This window comes from Corapipo altera, unplaced genomic scaffold (assembly GCF_003945725.1).
Source record: "Corapipo altera isolate COAL_440 unplaced genomic scaffold, ASM394572v1 169, whole genome shotgun sequence".
NCBI lineage: Eukaryota > Metazoa > Chordata > Aves > Passeriformes > Pipridae > Corapipo > Corapipo altera.
In genome coordinates, this window is record NW_020884946.1 from 360,358 (window position 1) to 379,955 (window position 19,598).

At 43.0% G+C, this 19,598-nt stretch overlaps 1 protein-coding gene across 2 annotated transcripts in view; it reads right to left on the minus strand.

The window, feature by feature from the left end:
- The window catches only part of ARID4A (AT-rich interaction domain 4A), a 47,225-nt gene extending 30,136 nt beyond the window's left edge, over positions 1–17,089 (minus strand). For both annotated transcript variants that reach the window (XM_027662482.1, XM_027662479.1), the window contains exons 1-8: positions 17,024–17,089; positions 16,277–16,340; positions 14,996–15,106; positions 12,588–12,653; positions 11,626–11,716; positions 1,141–1,220; positions 934–1,028; positions 237–369 (exon numbers count right to left, since the gene is read on the minus strand). In XM_027662482.1, coding sequence (XP_027518283.1) covers positions 237–369; positions 934–1,028; positions 1,141–1,220; positions 11,626–11,716; positions 12,588–12,653; positions 14,996–15,106; positions 16,277–16,282 — 582 coding nt within the window. In that variant the 5' untranslated portion in view covers positions 16,283–16,340; positions 17,024–17,089. The remainder of the gene's footprint in view (positions 1–236; positions 370–933; positions 1,029–1,140; positions 1,221–11,625; positions 11,717–12,587; positions 12,654–14,995; positions 15,107–16,276; positions 16,341–17,023) is intronic.
- Positions 17,090–19,598: the final 2,509 nt, after the last annotated feature.

Below are 19,598 nucleotides of genomic sequence, written 5' to 3' on the forward strand. Positions count from 1 at the left end.
GCCTGGGGGTGCAAATCCTAACACATCTTATTTTTAGAAGAAAAACATCATCCCATACTGATCATCTCACACGCAGCTTGAAAGACTTTAAAGCCATAAAACTGCAGCTTATACATCAGTGTTAATCTTTGCTTTCCTACTCTCTACAGATACTGGAAAACATTTGTATTTTTAGCAAATACAGGAGCAGAGCTGAGCCTGACAACGTTCCCAGCTTTGCTGGAAAAGGAACTCACCAAAGCTGGATACCAGTCTGCCTTCTCTGAATTACAAGTCACACTCACAACCTTGCCAAGCAATTCATCGTTGAGGCGCCTTTTATCTTCATCCTCTTCTTCACTACTTTCTTCTTCCTTTTCATCTTCAGTGCTAAAGTATCAAAATGTACAAGATTTTTAGAGTGTGTGCCTGAAGTTACTACTTGAGAGCAAAACCAGCTTACAACCAGATTTTTCTTCCTATTTTGCAAAGCTTCAAGGAAACAAGGTTAGAATTTTAAGAGCTGAAATCGCCTGAAATACACTTAATATTTAAGTGTTCTTAGTAAGAGGAATTCTGTAGAAATTCTTTCCAAGTATTAGTATTTTACAGCAGCATCATGCTGGAATTGGAGACCTGAATCAGGTTTTGACTGTGCACAGTCATGAAACAAAGAGAAACAGTCCCTACCCCAGAAATTTAAAAGCACTTTTTTTTCACTTTGTGCAGTGTAAAGGTTAAAAATCCACCATTTCTTATTAGATGAAAGAAGCATAAATGCTCTTAAGCAAAAACCCTTCAATCTGATAACATTGCCAACATAGGATCATGTCTGTAGTACTCAAGTCCAAAAGGTGTGCACACAACTCAAGTGCTGGAGCATTCAGAGCTCTGCAGCTGCAGTGGTGCTGCTTCAGTGACAGCAAAGGACACTAAAGGAAAGGCAAAACTCACACAGGAAGAGAAGACCTTCTCCCTCTATTAGATTTCTTCCCAATAACTGGAGTTCCAAAGTGCTCTGGATTGGTTAGTGGCAGTTGGTCAAGTGTCTACATGGGAAAAAAAAGTGAAAAAAATTAGTTTGCAATATCTTCGATTTTTTAAAAAAAAAAAAAGTGAATTAACTACTTAATTTTTATTCCATGTCCATCACTGTCTTACCTCACTTTCTGCAAAGTGCCTTTCTCCCTTCAAGCATAATGAAGTTCGTCTCAAGGTCCTTTCATCTCCATCATCAAAAACTAGGATGAAGCCAAGGAAACACATCAGCACGAGATGATCAGATCTCAGCCCCAACTCTGCTGTTTATCTCCCAATCAAGAACATTCTCTAACACGGGACTTTCAGACCTCCATCTGCTCATTCTTCAGCTCACAAGCAAAATGAAGGTCAGTACTCAATATTCAGCCTGAGAATGGATTTTCACACAGAGTCTGAAGCCAGTGAAAACAAGGTTTTTGGGTGCAATAGTCTAACTTGGACATTCTTCTTATCAATACACTGCACATTTCAAACCACAGCCACTGGCTGCACACCAGTCACTATTATCTAACCATCTTTGGGGTTTGCCTGGGTTTGTTGGGATTTTTCTCACCCTATCCATTTATTTCTTACTTATACTGCTGTTTAATGTTGTACCTTTCCATCCTCCCTCTTGCCACAAGCAATCCCACGGAAACACAAAGGAATGAAAAGAAAAACAACTGTGGGATGGTTTTTGCTACACTATCAATATTGTCTTACAAACACACCAGGACACTGGAAATGTGAAACTCTTAAGTCTGACCAAATCATAAGGAAAACTTAGTAGACATCCTATTAAATCTCATGTATGAGTGACAAGAAAGCTCCACTGATATCCATCAACATACAGCAGAAGAATTTTGGCACATTTCCATTAAAAAAAACCTCAAACAACAAAAATCTCTTGAGCCAGCATGAATATCCAATATAATTTTTCTCAAATAACTAACTAGAACATTCACATTCTCTCACTTTTAGAGTAAAACCACAGACTGCAAAAATAACTTTATAAAAAGGTATGAATATAAAATTAATTAAGCTTGATAAGATAAGCTTTAAGGTCCTGAATCTTCAGAGTAGATACTGCTGTGATATGTTCCACTACTGAATTAGTTTAATGGCCTCTGTTGTAACACACACACAAAGCAGCTCAGTCTTCCCCCTCCAAAAATCTCAAACTACTAAACTTCCACAAATAATCATTTTAAGGGTGATTGGCAACAGGTAACTTCCTTGAAAAAAAAAGCAAACAGAACCTGATACTTGACAGTAAATAAATAGAAAGAACCAGGCTGGTTTATCTTCAATTTTGGAAGTTCTACCCATTTATTTAAAACTGGTACAGCAGAGGGTTGAATCAAGCAAACCATGCATAAACTAGATGATATACACCAGTTTTTCATCCATAAAGGATAAAATGTTATAAATACTAAGGTTTGAGTAAAACACCCTCAGTGAAGTACACTAAAATTAAGACACATAAGGAAATTATGACAATTAAGAGCTGTGTGAGATATTTTTCTTTCCTCAAATATAACATGCAAATTAACTAAAGAAGTCACATAATTAGATATTCCTGATCAATAAGAGGCAATGACAGATTGCAAAAGCTGTAACTGCAATTGCAGAAGTGTCAACTTCATACATTTATATTTCATTTCCATGGACAAAACATGGAAGAAAAAATAATTTATGCTGAATAAATAAGTTTTCCTAATCATTCCTCAGACCAGAGACACTGAAGTGTGGGTATCCTTTCAGAGCCTGGCAGTCAGGCTTTCAGTCCTATTCCCAGTTTCCTACCTGAATTCAGACAAGTCTATCCCATGTCTTTTCCTGTTACTTCTCTCAGTTTTTTTCCAGCTGAAGGTACAGAACTGCTCTGTTCTAACAAAAACTTCTTGTCCCCTGCCATACAGGGCAAAAGTGCTGGGCTGCTCTGCATTTTCCAGAGCTAAAACAGGTAGACTGCACAAAAGAAAACCAAAACCCCACCTGAAATCCCTCTCCTAGCACTAGAAGGAAAGTCACTATGTCTTTATTCCATATGAGAGGCAGTGACCACAGAACTTCAGGAAAGGAAGGTGGAGAAGCACAAATTCTCAGATCTCCTTCCTGAACTGCAGCAGGCCAAGGAATTGGCATCACCACTGAATGAAAGTGTAGAAAAATCTGTCTGCTGAGCAGCCACAGGGAAAAGGAAATGCACAGCAGAGTGTAAGAGTGTGGGATTCCTTCAAAGCAATAAAGTCCACGTTCTATTTTACCTTGGAAATTTTCTTCCAGGACTAAAAAGTTTCTCTCTGTCCCACCTCTCATTCAGGTTAAAAGAATGAACAGAGTCAAACTATCCAAACCCACAAAAGTCTCATGGAAATATATATCAGTGCTGCTCTGCAGGAGGAAACCCCACAGCACTATCATTACTTTTAACATACTTTGCCTTTTTTTAAAAGATTAATAGAAAAGTGACAGTTAAATTTTGATTTTCTATATTGCTGGGAACAAGTAGGGGCAGAGGTGAAAGGACCACGAGGGGCTGTAACAGAAGTCACTGATATTTTTTGGTATTTTAAAGAACATTTCATTGCTTCAAGGATAAACCAAAGCTTTCTTTGAGCAGGTAAGAGTTTCTGGATTTTGTCACTCTGCACAAATTTGTGTTGTGGAAATGTGCAAAGCACCTGCAACTCACAGTGCAGCTGCACAACTTGGGGCAAAACAACTCTGCAGAACAACAGAGTGCAAGAGAACAGCATAATTAAAAATATTTCCTCAGTTAAATTAGTGACCACTTGATAAATTCTCAATTCAGAAAAGATGGCACCGTTTTTCCTACAAAAATATTCAATTATTTGAATTACTAAGCTGGGGCCAAGTAAGAAATCTCTCCAATAAATCACAATGCATCAAGTATTTTGTAACTGTAGCAACTTTGAACTTGCTTCTCCTCTAGGGAAAATACTTGACTGTGCCTCACTGAAAGAGTAACCAGAAACCTCACTGATAAACTCAGCAGCTTCAAAACTATAAACTAAGGAGGCCTTGTGGTTTCCACTTTTAAGAAAAATCTGCTTCACTAAAGTACTTTTCATGTCAGTGTGCCCTGTGCACGACTTTTTAATGCCAGTCCTAGAGGCTTTAGGGGAATATCTTTTCCAAGTACAGCATCACATCCTAAGGGTTCTGTAAACAGGAGCAGTGGAGCAGAAAGCAGAGTTTTTGGCTCTGTGACACTCTGAAGCTGTGATAGCAAAATGTGTCAGGAGAACTTAATACACTTTAAGCTGCAAATCCATTCCTCTTTTTAATCTCATCCAGAAGTAAGGCTGTTTAGTTAAAGTGCTAACAAACAAACTAAAAAAACCTTTCAAATTAATGCTGAGTTACTTGTATTAATTATTTCATTCCTTCAGCAGGGTATTGCTACAACTCCAAATTCTCCAATGGCAGGAACTGCAGAGGTTTTATTCCATGAGAATGATAAAACTCAGTCAATTCTGTCATGTTCAAGAGGGCAGGAAACAAGAATGGAAGGCAGGGAGATCTCTCCCATACATGTGAAGTCACCATGAGATGTGTTTACAGTGCCATGCTCCTCCTCTTAGGGGAAATTACAGTCCTGTCCTTCCAAAGGAACAAGTGTGAAAAAGCAGAAGCCCTTTAAGTTCTACTATTTCCCCATCTCATAGTGGGCAGGGACCTTTTGGGGAAACAGGGTGCAGGAGCTGAGTGTTGCTGATTTCTGGGAATCCAGGATCCAAACCAGCCAGGGAACTCCACACACCATTTACCAGTCAATGGAACAACATAAGGAATGATGAAAGCAAAGCACCATTTCTGCTGGGCACAGGCCTTTCTTCCAAATGTGCTCCCCAGTGATGAGCACTGACAGAAGGGGAAAGGAGATGACTAAGCAGCACAACCTGGAGGAGCAGCTCTGTTAAAAAGCCTGTTCTAGTCCCAGGAACAGAGCCCAATATGTTCCATACAGAGCATTTTAAAACAGTGACAATAAAAACAGAAATGTTCAGAATTTTGCTGCATCCCAACCTCGTCAATAATGACAGGAAAGAAAAAGAATTGATTTTTTTTTTTTTGTTTGTGGAAATCTCCACAAGCCCAGTCTATGACGGAAAAATAAAAACAAACTTCCCAGTGGTAATCAATGCAGGACTTCCCAAGGATTAGGAAAAGAACTCTCTTCATTAAAAACTTGAGTGCCTCAAAAATGCACTAAAAGGTGTAACTTTAAACTCACTCTATTGATGAGCAGGTATCTTCCATTCCCTGACTGTTGCAGACCCATTTATGCCATTAACAAAAATAGTACTAACCCTGTCCTCACAAAACCAGTCTCAACATCAGTTTTCACTCCTATTAAATATTATCACTATTTACTATTAATAATATTCAATGTTTATATAAATATTAACAAGTAGACTAATCCAAATCATTTTTAGGAACTGTGAAGAAACTTGACACAAAATACTGCAGATCAGTTTAACTACAACTTGTTTATAAATATCCCCAAGATTGAGGGGAAAAAAAAAAAAGACAGAAAAAGGAGAACAGAGCAGAAACATCCTCATAGTAGTTATGGTATGACTTACACACAGAGCAGCCAGTGTTATTAGAACAAGGCAGTTCTGTGACAGACAAGTGAGCAGGGAAAACAACCCTCAAGGCTGCATCTTGCTGACTTCAAATCCAACAAGTTACGTTCCTAGTGCTGCCCAAACGAGGGCAGATTCTGTACTGCACAAAAAGGAAACATTTCTTCTTGTTCCCCATCCCATTCTGAAACTTTTAAACCCACCAGGGCAACTAAAGTCCATAGCACGAATAAAAGCTGTTCCAGTGTCACTGTGTGCTGAATTATTTTTCACTACTGCCTGACAAAGCAGTGATTTGTGAACTGCCAGAGATGCTGTCTATAAATGTCTCAGTAAATGTGTGCAAGTTTAGCAGACATTTGGGTTTCAGCAGTTGGAAGAAAACATGGGAAGTCCCAAGAGTCGTGCAGCACTTGTTGAACGACCTTGTAGCCAAGGGCTGTTGTTACTGATTCATCCTGGAAGAGCAAGATACTGCAGTGGATTGTGCTACCGAGAGAATACACAGCTCGGATTTATTGTTTTGTAAACAACTTTAAGTGAGCTTCAGTTCCTCTCACACAAATGTATCTGAACTATGCCTGAAAATACAGAAGTGTGGTCTTTGAGTCTACACGTAGAAAACTATCACCTTCCAGACAAAACTGTGCTGTCTGAAACTGCTTTTTCTGAAGTGTTATGTTAGTCTTACTACTGTTACACATAAAGAGATTAGAGAGAAAAAACCTACCTCCTTGCTTTCCCTACAGGATTGTTTGTACACTATTTTTAAGTATGTTTAACACTCAGTTCACATTGTAACAGAGGTGGTTTTAAAACCAAAGGTTTGATCCAGTTGATTTGTAACAAGGTTCACTTATTGCATATTTTCACCAGGAAATCTTGCTCCTCTACCCACAGGTTGCCTAAAACACCCACAGGCACAAAACATGGTGCTTTTTCTTTTTTTTCTAGATTCTCCAGAAAGCACCAACACGGGTGTTTTTATGTGCCACAGGTGCACTCAAATAACACACCCCAAGGAAGGACTTCAGGCAAATACAGGGTTTCCTCAAAATCCACTCAAGCAACGTTTTGAAGACAAAAAGAACGAATTTAGGGTGGGTCAGAGTGGCAGTAAACACCAGCTGAGAGGAGGCAACCGGGCAGTTCCCCTGGCACATTTGTGGTCTGGGATTCCCGGGTGAGGCACCCACAGCCCCCACGTGAAGTGACTCTGCTGTGACGTGGAGCTCAACAGGATGCTGGGAACTGGTCAGACCGGACACACGGACACGAGCAGACACACAGACACATCCCATGGAAGCTCTGCTGCCCAGGATGTGGGACAACAAACCAACAGGCCTCTGGTGGGGGTGAACTCAAGTGACTGAGGGGGCACTGAGAGCTTTTATCGCCCTCCGTGCAGGAATGAGACGTGGCAGAGCTCACAGATGTGGTGGAGCCAGAACCAAGCCAATTTTTCAGTATCTCCACAAAGCATCAGAAGAGGAAAACTTCTTTTAAAAACAGGAAAATGTGACTATAAATAGCTCCTGTTAGCAACCCTGCTCCTGAAGTCCCAGGACATCCATATGTTGGTTCATTTGCTGATAAATATGCTTAGAATTACAAACTGGAAATACCAGAATCCACACAACATGAAGGCCAGAACCAAACACTCAGTACCTTTAATTTCTGTCACCTGCCCTCCTAAACACAGCGACACAAAGTGATGCAACTGAGACTTTACTTCATTCCCAGAACAGCTCTAGCAGACTTCCCAGAACTTCACTTCCACCAAGAACAAGCACTGGGTTAATTTAACTCCTCTCAGCACACACACTCACTCAGCATTCCCTGGAAGCTGCCACAGTGACTACATCAGAGGAGGAAGTTCCCAGCAGAGGTACTGGGCTCACAGAGATGCCTCAAAAGTGTCTCTGAAAGTCTCAAGTCTAAAAAAATAATGAATCACATCCCCTTTCACTCTAAACTGTATATAAAGCCCTAATGCTGACAGCAAGGTCTGCCAGAAACTGTAAATGCCTCTCGCTGTTTTGGTTTTTTTCCCCTATTTCTTACTCTTTTCAGAGGAAAATTACTGAAAGTTAAGGTGTTTTCTCTTTCTCTCTTTACAAAAACCTTTCCATTATTTAACTAGTAAAACAGAAGACTCAATGTATTTCATCTGTTCTTTTCTTTTGTTCAAAGCTGGAGATCTGGTAAAGGAGACCTAAGCACATCCAGATTATTGACCTGAGTCTTGTCAAAAAAGAGATGACACTTTGATTTCAATGGGGCAGTAAAAACCAGGCCACAGTAACAGCAAGTTTCAGAGCCCTGTTCAAACACTATTTCTCACTTTTATACAGGCATTACATCACTTCTGGTTCTGTGCAGAAGTGATACAAAAGTGTTTCCTTAAGGAACATCTATGTTTTCTGAAATTCTGGTAATGCTTGTAAGACTCCAGAGTATGAGGGAAGGAAAACACAACTGTCATTTCAGACATTATTTCAGCATTTACCCGAAGCATTTTACAAGTTAACAGAGAATCAGGAGGATGGTGCACTCAGTGAGCCATAATTCAAACCTGGGTAAGCTGAAAGCAGATCTGACAGACCATTTTAATTCTATGCAATTATCACCTAACAATGTATTCAGCACTTCAAAAGCATCAATGCAGCACTTTAAAATCTGTAAATTAAGGAAATTCAGTTTAAGTAACTGCATTTTAAAGATTAAAACATCATAGAAGCATTTAGGTTGGAAAAGAACTCTAAGATCAGCAAGTCCAGCTGAGCCATTTGTTAACCAAAGAATATAAACTCCTATTACTGTCACTCCACTTTGGATTTGAGAGGGCTGCCCTGTGCAATGGCATTTTAAACTTCCAGTCCAAAAAGCTTTTGATTCTTCACCTGCTTATACTGTAAAGCTGAATTTCAGAGGTAATTTCAAAAGTGTATCTAAACCACTGCTGAAAAATTCAGTACGACCAAATGGCCACATTAACATCATCATTACAGAAAAAGTGGGAGTTACAATAAAAATAAATCCTTATTTGTTCTGGGTACATGAACACCATTAATAGACAGGAGATACTGTTAAAACAGACAAACTGATAATCACTGTGGCTCTTGCACTATGGTGGTGGCAAAGCAGCCTTTTACTGCAAACTCAGCACTTCTACTGGCTCAACTCAGTGACCAAAGCAAAATTGTTTCAGGAGACTTTTCTTCTTCTTTAGACCCCTACATGAAACAGAGAACCTGATATGCAAAAGTGAACATCATCACCTCTCATTAGACAGGCAGGCACTTTGTTTTGGTGCATTTTTTAGATATCTGTACTTAATACTTTGAAAATGTCTGCCTGTATATATGACTGGTTTCACTGTATCAGTCTACTTTTAGATCACTGAGAAAGAGATGTGAGATAATACAGAAAATAAGTACCACAGGGAAAGCACAAACTACTGAAACACACGATTTCCACTTCAAAACACTCAGGAAGATATTCTGTAAACCTGAAATCTGTCCAATCCACTTCCCTCTCAACTCTTCAGCTGTGACTGAATCAGTGAGACTGAAGCAGAGCACCCACCATCTATTAAAAAGGAACCAACTCAACTGTTGCTTCACAGCAGCCTAAATATACACCTCAAATCCATCCAAAACTTTCTACAAAGACACAGTGGAGGCAGCAGGCAAAAGATCAGGCTTATTTTTTACACCTCAACCTAAAACACTTCCCCAATTTTAACTGCAAAATAACCATGACACAAACTCGATGATCTGTTTACTCTGCTCAGTGTTACCTGTGCTTTCAACACCAATAAGCAACTCCCCACAAACAACTCACAAAAACCTTCCTAAGATCTAAATCCAGTGTGTTACAGTTCTATTTTCACAGTCACAGTGCCATATTACAGCACTGTATGTTCACTTACCATAAAATTACTTAATCCCTCCCCTGAGCTCCAGATTTTTACAGAATCCTACCAGTCTTAAAGCATTTGTATATGGAAAACATGTTACACTCCCATTCTGCCTGTCAAAAAATATTTTTGGGGGAAAAACAATGACAATAATTAATTAATTAATCCTTTGGTTCAAGTTTCTGAGACACTGGACTTTAAAAAAAATGTAGGAAGTAAAAAATCACGGCATGCATGATTTATCCCTTACATTATTGGGGGCAGTTCAACAACTTGTTAAATCTAAACAACAACCTACTAATACAGGACAGAACACTTAATTCACTGCTCAAATTTCCTGCTCATCAAGTAAAGATTTTTGGCAGAAGTGCACTGCTCGAAAGAAAACGAAAAAAAAAAGAAAATAAAAAAAATAAACAAGGAAAACCAGACAAAACTCATTCCCTGATCAGGGGATTTAAAGTTCACATGACAAATGCAGTAAGGCAAATATGTCCTCTGGTCCAAATTCAAACTGAAATAAGTTAAGAGATTAAAACTGAAATAAGTTAAGAGATTTAAATTGAAAATGCTAATTCATAAACCATGAAACTATTACTGCAAGACTGTGTTTTTTCCTGTTGCTTCTGTAACAGAATGGTGAACCTCAAAAAAAACATAAAGCCAAGCTAAAGCTCAGGTGTTGTTCCTCAAATGTGTCACATCACAGTACTAAACTAAGCACATTTTAAATCTTCTGCACTCCAAAATAATCCTGCCTTTCCTCCCTGACCTGACATACCCTACAGTTTTACAGCAATGTTATAATCCTGAAGAAAAAGGCAAAGAGCAGTGAGCTTTGTCAACCAGCTCAGAGTTAAAGCACACACTAACAACAATAATCACACAGTGAGAAATTCTTCCAAACTCTCTGCAGAGCCTTATCCTGCTCCCACCAAAGGTGGCATAACCTCACCTACTGCAGTGGAAACACTGATTACTGAAAATAGCTTCTTTAAATCTTAAACAAGGGGTTAATGAACCAAAGTATTTAAAAGTTCATGGGATAGAAGACTCCTCAAGAGAGGATGGAAGGATATGAGGTAAAGCTGAATACATTTGATGCACAGGGCAGCCAATGAGAAACACACAGTTTAAATTTACAAGTACTAATCTCAAAAGCAATGCCCAAGAGCAGCATGCACAGGACAATTAACAGGAGCATGTTCCTTCTATGCTACTGTTAGTGAATATAAGGCTCCACTGCTGTAAGGAAGTTGTGCAAAAAAGGGATGGGTGCCTGCAAACCTCTGTAATTCAAAGGTTGTCCTTTTTTATTTGACTATTCACTATTATTTGATTCTTGTTGGATTTTGTCATTCTGTTATTAAAGCTGTTTCAGAAAAACCTGGAGATAAGAATTGTTCAGAATAAGGAAATTTATGTTGCAGTGAATTCTTGTTCAACACTGACATGTCGCTGACCCTGCATTCTGAGCTTTTTATTCCAGTAACTGAGCAGCACATGAGTCTCCAGCACAGGCAGCAAAGTATTTTTCCATTTCACTTTAGAGATAATAATTACTTGAAAATTACATTAAAGCAAACAGTTATATAAATGAATGTCTCCTCTTTTCTTTTTAAAGTGTGATATGTCGATTCTTTTCTTTAAAAAAGCCCAGATTCTCTCTTCTCTTGGTACTACCCATGTTTTTCCTGTCACAAGAATGCACACAGGGAAAGAGGGGCTCCTATTTCAGTCACTCCCTACATGCCATGGGTTTTCAGCTAGAAAAAGAATTACAAGATTTATGCCTTAAAATCTGCAAAAATTATTCTGAATTTCAGCAACTGCTACCAGTGTAAGTACATTGTGTCAAATAAAATGTCATTATTCAGCTCTGCCATTACCTGTGCAACTGACTCCCTGAACATGGAACAATTATTATCCTATTTAAAGGGGAATCAATGGATGACTTTAAAAAGTCCCCTCCAAAAACTATCTCAGCTCTCACAACACAGGAAGTAATTACTTACATTGTTACCTGTAATTAGGAATGTATTGTTCAAAGCTTACAGGCAATAGATGAGACATGTGGCCACTCACCCACAGTGTACCAGCTCGCATCCGTCAGCTTGCTGATCACGGCTTCCTGGAAGGATCCATCGGGCATTTTGGTTTCAACCATTGCACCAACCTGCAAAAAGGAACAGCTCAAGGTTACCTGTGAGCCCAAAATCACCAGGCAGGAAAGATTTACTGTTTAAAACCACTCATTTTAGCTCACTGCCACTTTCAAAGTTCAGTCACTTAGAAGGTAAGAACAGAAGTACGAAGGCTGAACTGCAAGTAGACACTAAAGCAGCAGGAAACTCAGACCACCTCATTTCCCCATGACTTAGATCATCATAAGAATTAACAGGAGGCTAAGTGAAAACAAACATTCAAAGTAATTAATTTTATTACTGATAAGCATGCAATTACTATTATTTTTTATAAAAACACTGCTATGCTGTGGGCTGGATCAGAACACACTGGTGTTCTTGCAGGAGCTACAGAGAAAAGACAAATATAAGAAAGATTATCTTCCCTGAAGAGCTCAGTTTGCATTCCATGTTTATAACACAGCTCTGTATTTTAGCACACAACTGCTACAGAGCATTAAAGTACAAATAAACACATTTTCATATAAAATACCTCCACTATTCTAAAACACTAAGTAATTGTATTTACTCTTGTCTAACGGGCTTGAACTTGACTTTGCACTCAAGTTCTCCATTACTTCTAATAAGTTTCAAAGTTTCATTATTTATAAGAAGTTTTGTATCTTATAAGACACAAAAATCACTTCAGGCAAAACTGTTTATCAAGTGCATGACACATATAAGCATAAATAGCCCATAAAGCTACAACAATTAAGACTCATTCCTCAGAATCCATCTGATGTAAAGGGATGAGGCTCCTTCTGTTGAGTTCAATCCTGGAGAACAGGTACCCACCTAAACAGCATCAAAATTACAAATCAATGATGTGATTACCAAAAGAAGCCATGCAATTATTATACATACTCTTAGAGGTCCTTTCACTTGGTCATCTTGCACTAACTGAGTTGAGTTGTCCCCCTTCAAGACCACCTGAAAGACATTAATCAACTTTGTAACGTGCATCTGATTTCTTAACAGTATACAAAAAGCATTTGAAAATGTATTTGCAATAATAAAGATCTAATTTTCCAAATTATGATTATCAGTCAACTGGACTCAAACATTATTGAACAGGAAACACTTGGCATGGACCATTTTACTGACAGGAAATCCCAAGTATCACACTAAATTTTTATTCTGAAACATCACAACTAAAAGAACAGAGCAAATCAAACATCAGTCATTCCAAAGCAAAGGAAATATGTTTTTAGATACAAGTTTAGATCTTGACATAATCCAGGGTATACCTGGAATTTGGCTTCCAGATGAGAAGATTAAGCAGGTGTTTTTTTCCCCCTCTCTCCACTTCAGCTGTAGAACTTTATTGACAACACACTGAATATTAAACTACAACCAAAATAAAACCTCTCTTTACTAAATATGTATCAACAAATCACCAAACTGATTGCAATACCAGCATTCCTGCTGCCTTGAACAAGAGGAAGTTTTTATGGTAAAGATGTGAATGAAAATAAGGATCAGTTACAGCCTGAGTAAACCATGCTTCTCCCTTTAAAACCCAGTGTTCCAGAAGGTAACAGTGGAGAGTCAGAGTGAACACAAGCCTGTGCAATTTAATAAAAGAAAAAAATCCAAAATTCCTATTTTTAGAAGAAACCAAAGTTCCATGAGCTTCCTTTCCACCCACAAAGATGTCCAGTTTTCTGTCTCCCCCAAATATTCCCCCAAGCACAGACTCCACTGTAGCTGTGTTTATAAACACACCACCAGTGCTGCCAGAAGAGCATCGATACCAACACACATTCAGGTTAATAATGCACTGTATGCTGATATAAAATTTTAAATAAAAATGGCATGGAGATGAATACAGGTTGTCCTGCTACTCAGGAAAAGGCTACAGGACTGTTTGGCCTCCCTGCACTCTTGGCAGGCGAGCAGGGTGTGCCTACACACTCTTAATTACAGTATCAGGCTTAGCTTGTTAAAACTTCTATTGTTGTAACCGAGATACAGCGACAGGAATTTCCACCAAGTCACAGCAGCCTCATACACTTCTGAATCTTATCATGGGGGAATAAAGCATCTGATTCTAATGAGAAGAAGAAACTCCTACCTATTAACAGTCTAAATACTCCACCAGACCAAAGATACAGACACAAAATCAAGGTTGTCAGACCAGCACGGTGCTTCCTACAGAGCTTCTCATTAACACAGATTTCAAAGAACACAAGTTTCTCCAAGTACTCATTAAGAACAGGGAAAAGACTCCAACATCTGAATTAGGGTTTTTTTTCCTATTGATGAAAATCACTCTGATAAAGTGATATGATCTATATTTGTAACTGAAGAGGCTGATGGCTTGTTCTACTTGATTTAAGCATTAAAGCACAGGAACACTTAGATGTGTAGCTATAAGAAGCAGCTTTCATCTCAATTTGTTATGGGGGTTTGGGTCACTAAGGCCTTATTTACATATTTTGGACAGTAGGCACTAAAGTAGGAAGTGGGAAGACTTTGACAAAACAAAGCAGAAGAATTTCTATATTTGCTTTGAATTCTTCACTTGCATTTAACTACGTTTTACTCTTTTTTTTCCTACAGTGGCATTTATAACAGCACTGCAACAGCAAATTGACAACTTTCTTTTTTGATTTGATTCTTTTTTTGGCAAAAGCCAAACGTACAAATGAGTATTAGATGCCACTACTATCCATGCACAGAAACTCAGCTCCAGCCAGGGCAAGTTGCTTTAGAAGCAGCAGCAAGATGCTCAAAACTTCAAAAAATATTACCTCTGACATTGCTAAAACCTGGTCTAAGAAACTAGTTAGTCATCTCTTGTGCTGTTGATTTATTTTGGCATTACCTTTTAAGTTCCAAGCTATAAAACTGAAAGTGTCAGTTGGAATGAAATGGAACTCTTGCTTCAGAAGAGGTTGCTCTTATTCCTTATTAGTCATGTAAAGCCATAATCCTCTATTTGTGACATCAAAACTTACTGCTGGGAAACTGATGCATTCAAAAACAAGACAAATGCAGTCAGGAAAAGAAGAAGCAGGAGAGCTCATTGTTGTACCAGCATCTACTAATAATAAAAAATCAAGATCCCCCCCCAAAATAAAGCAAAAAAGAACAAACAAAAATCGCCCCAAACCCAAACAGCAGAATACAAAAAAACCCCCATGCAAGCGTTGCTTAAAATTGACACAGTGAGCTGATGAACACTTCCTAATCTTCAGGACTGGGATCTTTTCCCACAGCCCTTCCAGCACGAGGCTTTAAGGAACTCAGCAGCAATGACAGGGAACTACCTTGACTTTCACGAGCCTTTTCACCGTCTTAATCTTGGCCTCGCAGAAGGCACCGCGGTACTTGGCACTGACATCAGTCCCCACTGTCAGGTAGGCAGGCTCATCTGCTGCCTGCAGAGACACAACACACACAGCAAACAAAGTTCAGCCCTTGTTTATACTTTTGTATATTTAACCCTGCACCTAAACTTTCGGACTTGTTGGCTTTTAATGGGTAAACGCTGTCCGGGCTGGGAATTGCCATCACGGAGTTCTTCAAAAAGGAAAATCAAAAACCAACAAGTAAGTTACAGGAAGTTTTATCGTTGTTCTCACAGAAATATCCTTGAAGGTATTGAACTGCTATTTGGAACATCTCCTTGTAAAAAAAGCTAATAAAGGACTATTAATTCAAGTAATTTCTATGCAAAACAAAACAATTTCCACTGCAAAATAACCCCAGTGTAACAGACAGTTGTACTTTTTCCAGCTATAAGCAATCCACTGACACAGATTATTTAAAACGTTCGAGATTGGTGTCATCCCAATACTTCCAATTAAGTCTAAAACATTCTATATATAGGATTTCTTTCCTGGTGACTAAAAGGAGACCTCTAGAGAAATCTGTTGCAATCTTTCAAACAGCTATTAAACCAGTATTTTTCTTTCCTGGAATGCCTTTATCAAACCTTAATTACTCATGAGTTTTTAAAGAGATATATTTGTCATCATGTTTTCCTTAATCTGGACTTTAACACCTTAACACGTCTCATTTCACTGTTCACTGCAGCTGATAAACAAGGACAAAATTACCACGTTGAACATGACAGGAAATCAGCACAGAATCTAAAACAACCGGCTTTACGTGCAGGGTTTTTTTTTTCAGCTTGACATTATTTCTTCAGCTCTGAAGGCAAACGAAAAAGTTTTTCTCTCTTTAGTAAATTATCCTGCAATTGTTGAGCCTTTGTACTGAGCAAACCGGCAGCAGCAAAGGCGGGACAAAAGCTGTGGTTTTGCAAACTTGCCATAGCAGCTGCTGATACAGGAAGCGTTTAGAGACGGGAGCCCAAAGGACAACAACAACAACTCCGAGGCGACGGGGATGTTCCGAGCGCTCCTGCACGGCCGTGAGAGCTTCGAATCACCTGCCCCTGGCCGGGGAGCAGCAACAGCGCTCCCGGCACACACCGAAACCGGCGTTATCCCACCGTGAGGAGACCGAGAAGCGACTGAAAATGAAACCTCCAGCGCAGCGGGCGAACAGGGCGGCGATTCCCCGCTCCCGCCGGAGCCGCCTACCTTCATCTTCGAGGGTTATGTGAGGGATTCCAGCTCCGGGACTTCTCCTCGCACGGCACAAACACTGCAAAAAAACACGAGCGGGGGAGGTCTGAGGGCTGAGCGCCCGTGAGGGGCGGCGGGGGGAGCCCGGGGGAGGCGGAGGGAGGGAGGCGGAGGGAGGGCCGGGGGGAAGGAGCCGCCGCCCGTCCCGGCCGCGCCGAGGGAGCGCGGCCGCCGCTTCCCGCCGGGCGGCCCCGCGCCCCGTGCGTGTGTCACGGCGCCATTTGCTCCGCGGGGCTCGGGGGCCGCCGGGGCCGCCGCCGCTCCCGCTCCTGCTCCGGCCCCTCGCAACTTTCCGCGGCCCCGCCGGGCCCCCTTCGCCTCTTCCTCCTCCTCCTCTTCTTCTTCCTCCTCCTCCTCCTCCCGGACTTCAGCCTCCCGCCGCAGCCCCCGGCCCGGGGAGCACCGCGCGGGGGATGGGGGTGGTCGCGGGAATATCGGGGCAGAGCTGGGGGGTCCCGGTCCCGACGGGGGGGGTCCCGGTGCACGAAGGGGGCGGCGCGCGCGCCCGCGAGCTCCCCGAGGGCGGCGGGCGGGGGGGGGGGGGGAGGGGGGTTTAAAGCGCAGCTCCCGGAGCAGCTCCGCGTCCCCTCCCCCGGGACGGCGGCAGCCGCAACTCCGCCGCCGCCTCCGCCAACACCAACGCCGCCACCTCCTCCTCCTCCTCCCTTCCCTCCTCCTGCTGCTCGCCCGTCCTCTTCCTACCTGTGGACTCGGCAGCCCCCGCGCCGCCCGGGCCCCTCCGCAGTCGGCGGCGGCCCCGGCTGAGCGCGGCCCCCGCTCCGCTCCGCCCCCCCCCCCCCCCTCCCGGCCCCCCCCTCCCCCCGCCGCCCCCCCCCCCCCGCGCGAGCCCCGCGCGCGCGGCCACGCCCCGCGCCGCAGCGCGAGCCCCAATAAACAAGCGGCGAGCGCGCGGCCGCTCCCATTGGCCGCCGCCTCCCTTCCCCCTCCCCCCCAGCGGCGGCCCCGCGCGCGCCATTGGGCAGCCGCGGACAGCGCCCCCATTGGGCAGCGCCGCCAGCCCCCGGCGCGCCCGATTGGCCGGCGGCGGGGACCGGAAGGGCAACGGCGCGGCGCGATTGGCTCGGGGAGGGACGACCGGGAGGGCGGGGGGAGGGGGGAAACGAGGAGGCAGGAGGGCGCCGGGGGGCGGGACCGGCGCGCGAGGCGCGCACGCGCGGCGGTGGCCCCGGCGCCATTTTGTGCGCGGCTCTTTCCCATTTTAGGCCGCGGGAAAGGGAGGGAGGAGCGGGAGCGGTGCGCCGGGAGTGCCCGTGGGGTCCTTCGGATCTGCCGAGACGCCCATCCCGAGCTCCGCGGAGGCGGTGTCGCGTCTCTTCCCGACCGCTGGGTGTCGGTGGTGGCTGCCCCGCTGTCGGCGGCGGCGGTGGCGCAGCGCGGGCCCGGCCGGAGGCGGAAGTGGAGCGGCCGCCATGGAGGCGCCGGGACCGCCCGCCGTGAGGGCGCGGGGCCGCCGGGGCCGCCCGAGCGCCGCGCGGGGACACGCCCGCGGTGCAGGTAGGGGCTGCCGGCCCGCGGGGGAGGGCGCAGCTCCACCGCCGCTCAAACCCTCCCGTGACGTGAGTGGGGAGGGGATCCAGCGGCTCCGGCCGCACGGCGGGTTTCCCCCTTTCCCTCCACAGGAAGACGTAGCGAGGACAGGGATGAGCAGTGAGGAGCGGGCTGAGAGCTTCTCTGCGCGGTGTATATGGGGATTGTAAGCTTGTGTGGCCCGGGATAGGCTCTGGAAGTGTAGCCTGACAGGGCAGGATCCCTGCACCATTCAGGGTCCATTGAGAGAGTTTAGTCTTAAGTGACCAGCTTTGACACGAATAAATAGGAATTACTGACTGGAGCCTATAATAAAATGATATTTTTAGCGTTAGTTTCACGTTTTGTCTCATTATATAGTATTTGCTCCGTGGCTCTTGGTAATGCAGATCAATAATTTTTATTCCAAATTAAGAAGTCCATAATTTTTACTGCAAACTAACGGATCCATAATCTTTATTCCAGAATCATGGGCATCTGTTTGACAGTGCTTACTCTAAGCTACAAGACGTCCCTTAGGGTTACCTGAAGCAACAGGACTTTATTTTTGTGCTGATTTGACAGAAGCAGTTTGTTAGTTCTGTTGTGATTTCCATATGAGTTCTGCTTTGAAGGTGGCTTTTTGTTTTTTATTATTTTTAATGAAATTTGATGCTTTGGAGTGCAGCAAGCACAGGGTGACTTCTCCAGGGAGGGCAGTGAGCAGTGGTGTGTGGTACAGGTAAGGCTCTGAAGGTTTAATAAGGCTTAAAGCACATGAAGTGTGTTTAGAATGGACTGTGGGGGGAAGCTCTGGAGTTCTGGTGTTGGGATCTGGGTTCTAAATATAAAGCTGCTTGAGGGTCTATACAAAATGTATAAAAGTTTGAGGCATTTAATGCTGAGGGAACTTGGGCTCTGTGCTGGAGTTCTGCTTCATACTGAGGGTAAACTGAAAGAGTTCTTCACTTTTCACGAGGGCTTGGAGTGACAGGACAAGGGGGAACGGATTCAAACAGACAGAGGGCAGGGTTAGATGGGATATGGGGAAGAAATTCTTGACTGTGAGGGTGGTGAGGCCCTGGCACAGGTTGCCCAGAGAAGCTGTGGGTGCCCCATCCCTGGAAGTGTCCAAGGCCAGGTTGGATGGGGTTTGGAGCAACCTGGGCTAGTGGAAGGTGTCCCTGCCCATGGCAGAGGGGTTGGAACACGATGGTCTTTGAGTTCAGTTCCAACCCAAAGCATTCTGTGATTGATACTATGATTTAGAAGCTGTTAAATCTAACCCAAACATTTAACAGAACTTGCAAAATTCACTTTGAATGTGAACTTCAGATCTCCTTGGGGAAGGTGTTTGCCAAATCCTGGCTTAGATTGTGAGCTTTTCTGAGGCAGGGTTTGTGTCTGTGTATTGAGTCTAGTGCCATTCAATAAATAACACTTTGTAACAAAACTAATCAGTCTTGTTTCTGACTTCTAGTAGAAAAACCCTGCCCACCTGGATGTATCCATTACAGCTGGCACCTTTAGGAGGTTCACAGCACTTCCCTATGGAGCTGTTGAAAGCAGAAGGACTTTATTTCTCTATAGCCAGTGAGCAGGAGGGGTGACTTTTTCTTTTATGGTATTTTAAGCACCTAAGAATGCCCAGTGGGCAGCTCAGCACAGTGTAAATGTTCTCACGTGGCTCGGAAATGATGTCTGGTGTCATGGAATGAGAACTCTCTGCTTTTGGCAAGCCAGAAAACAG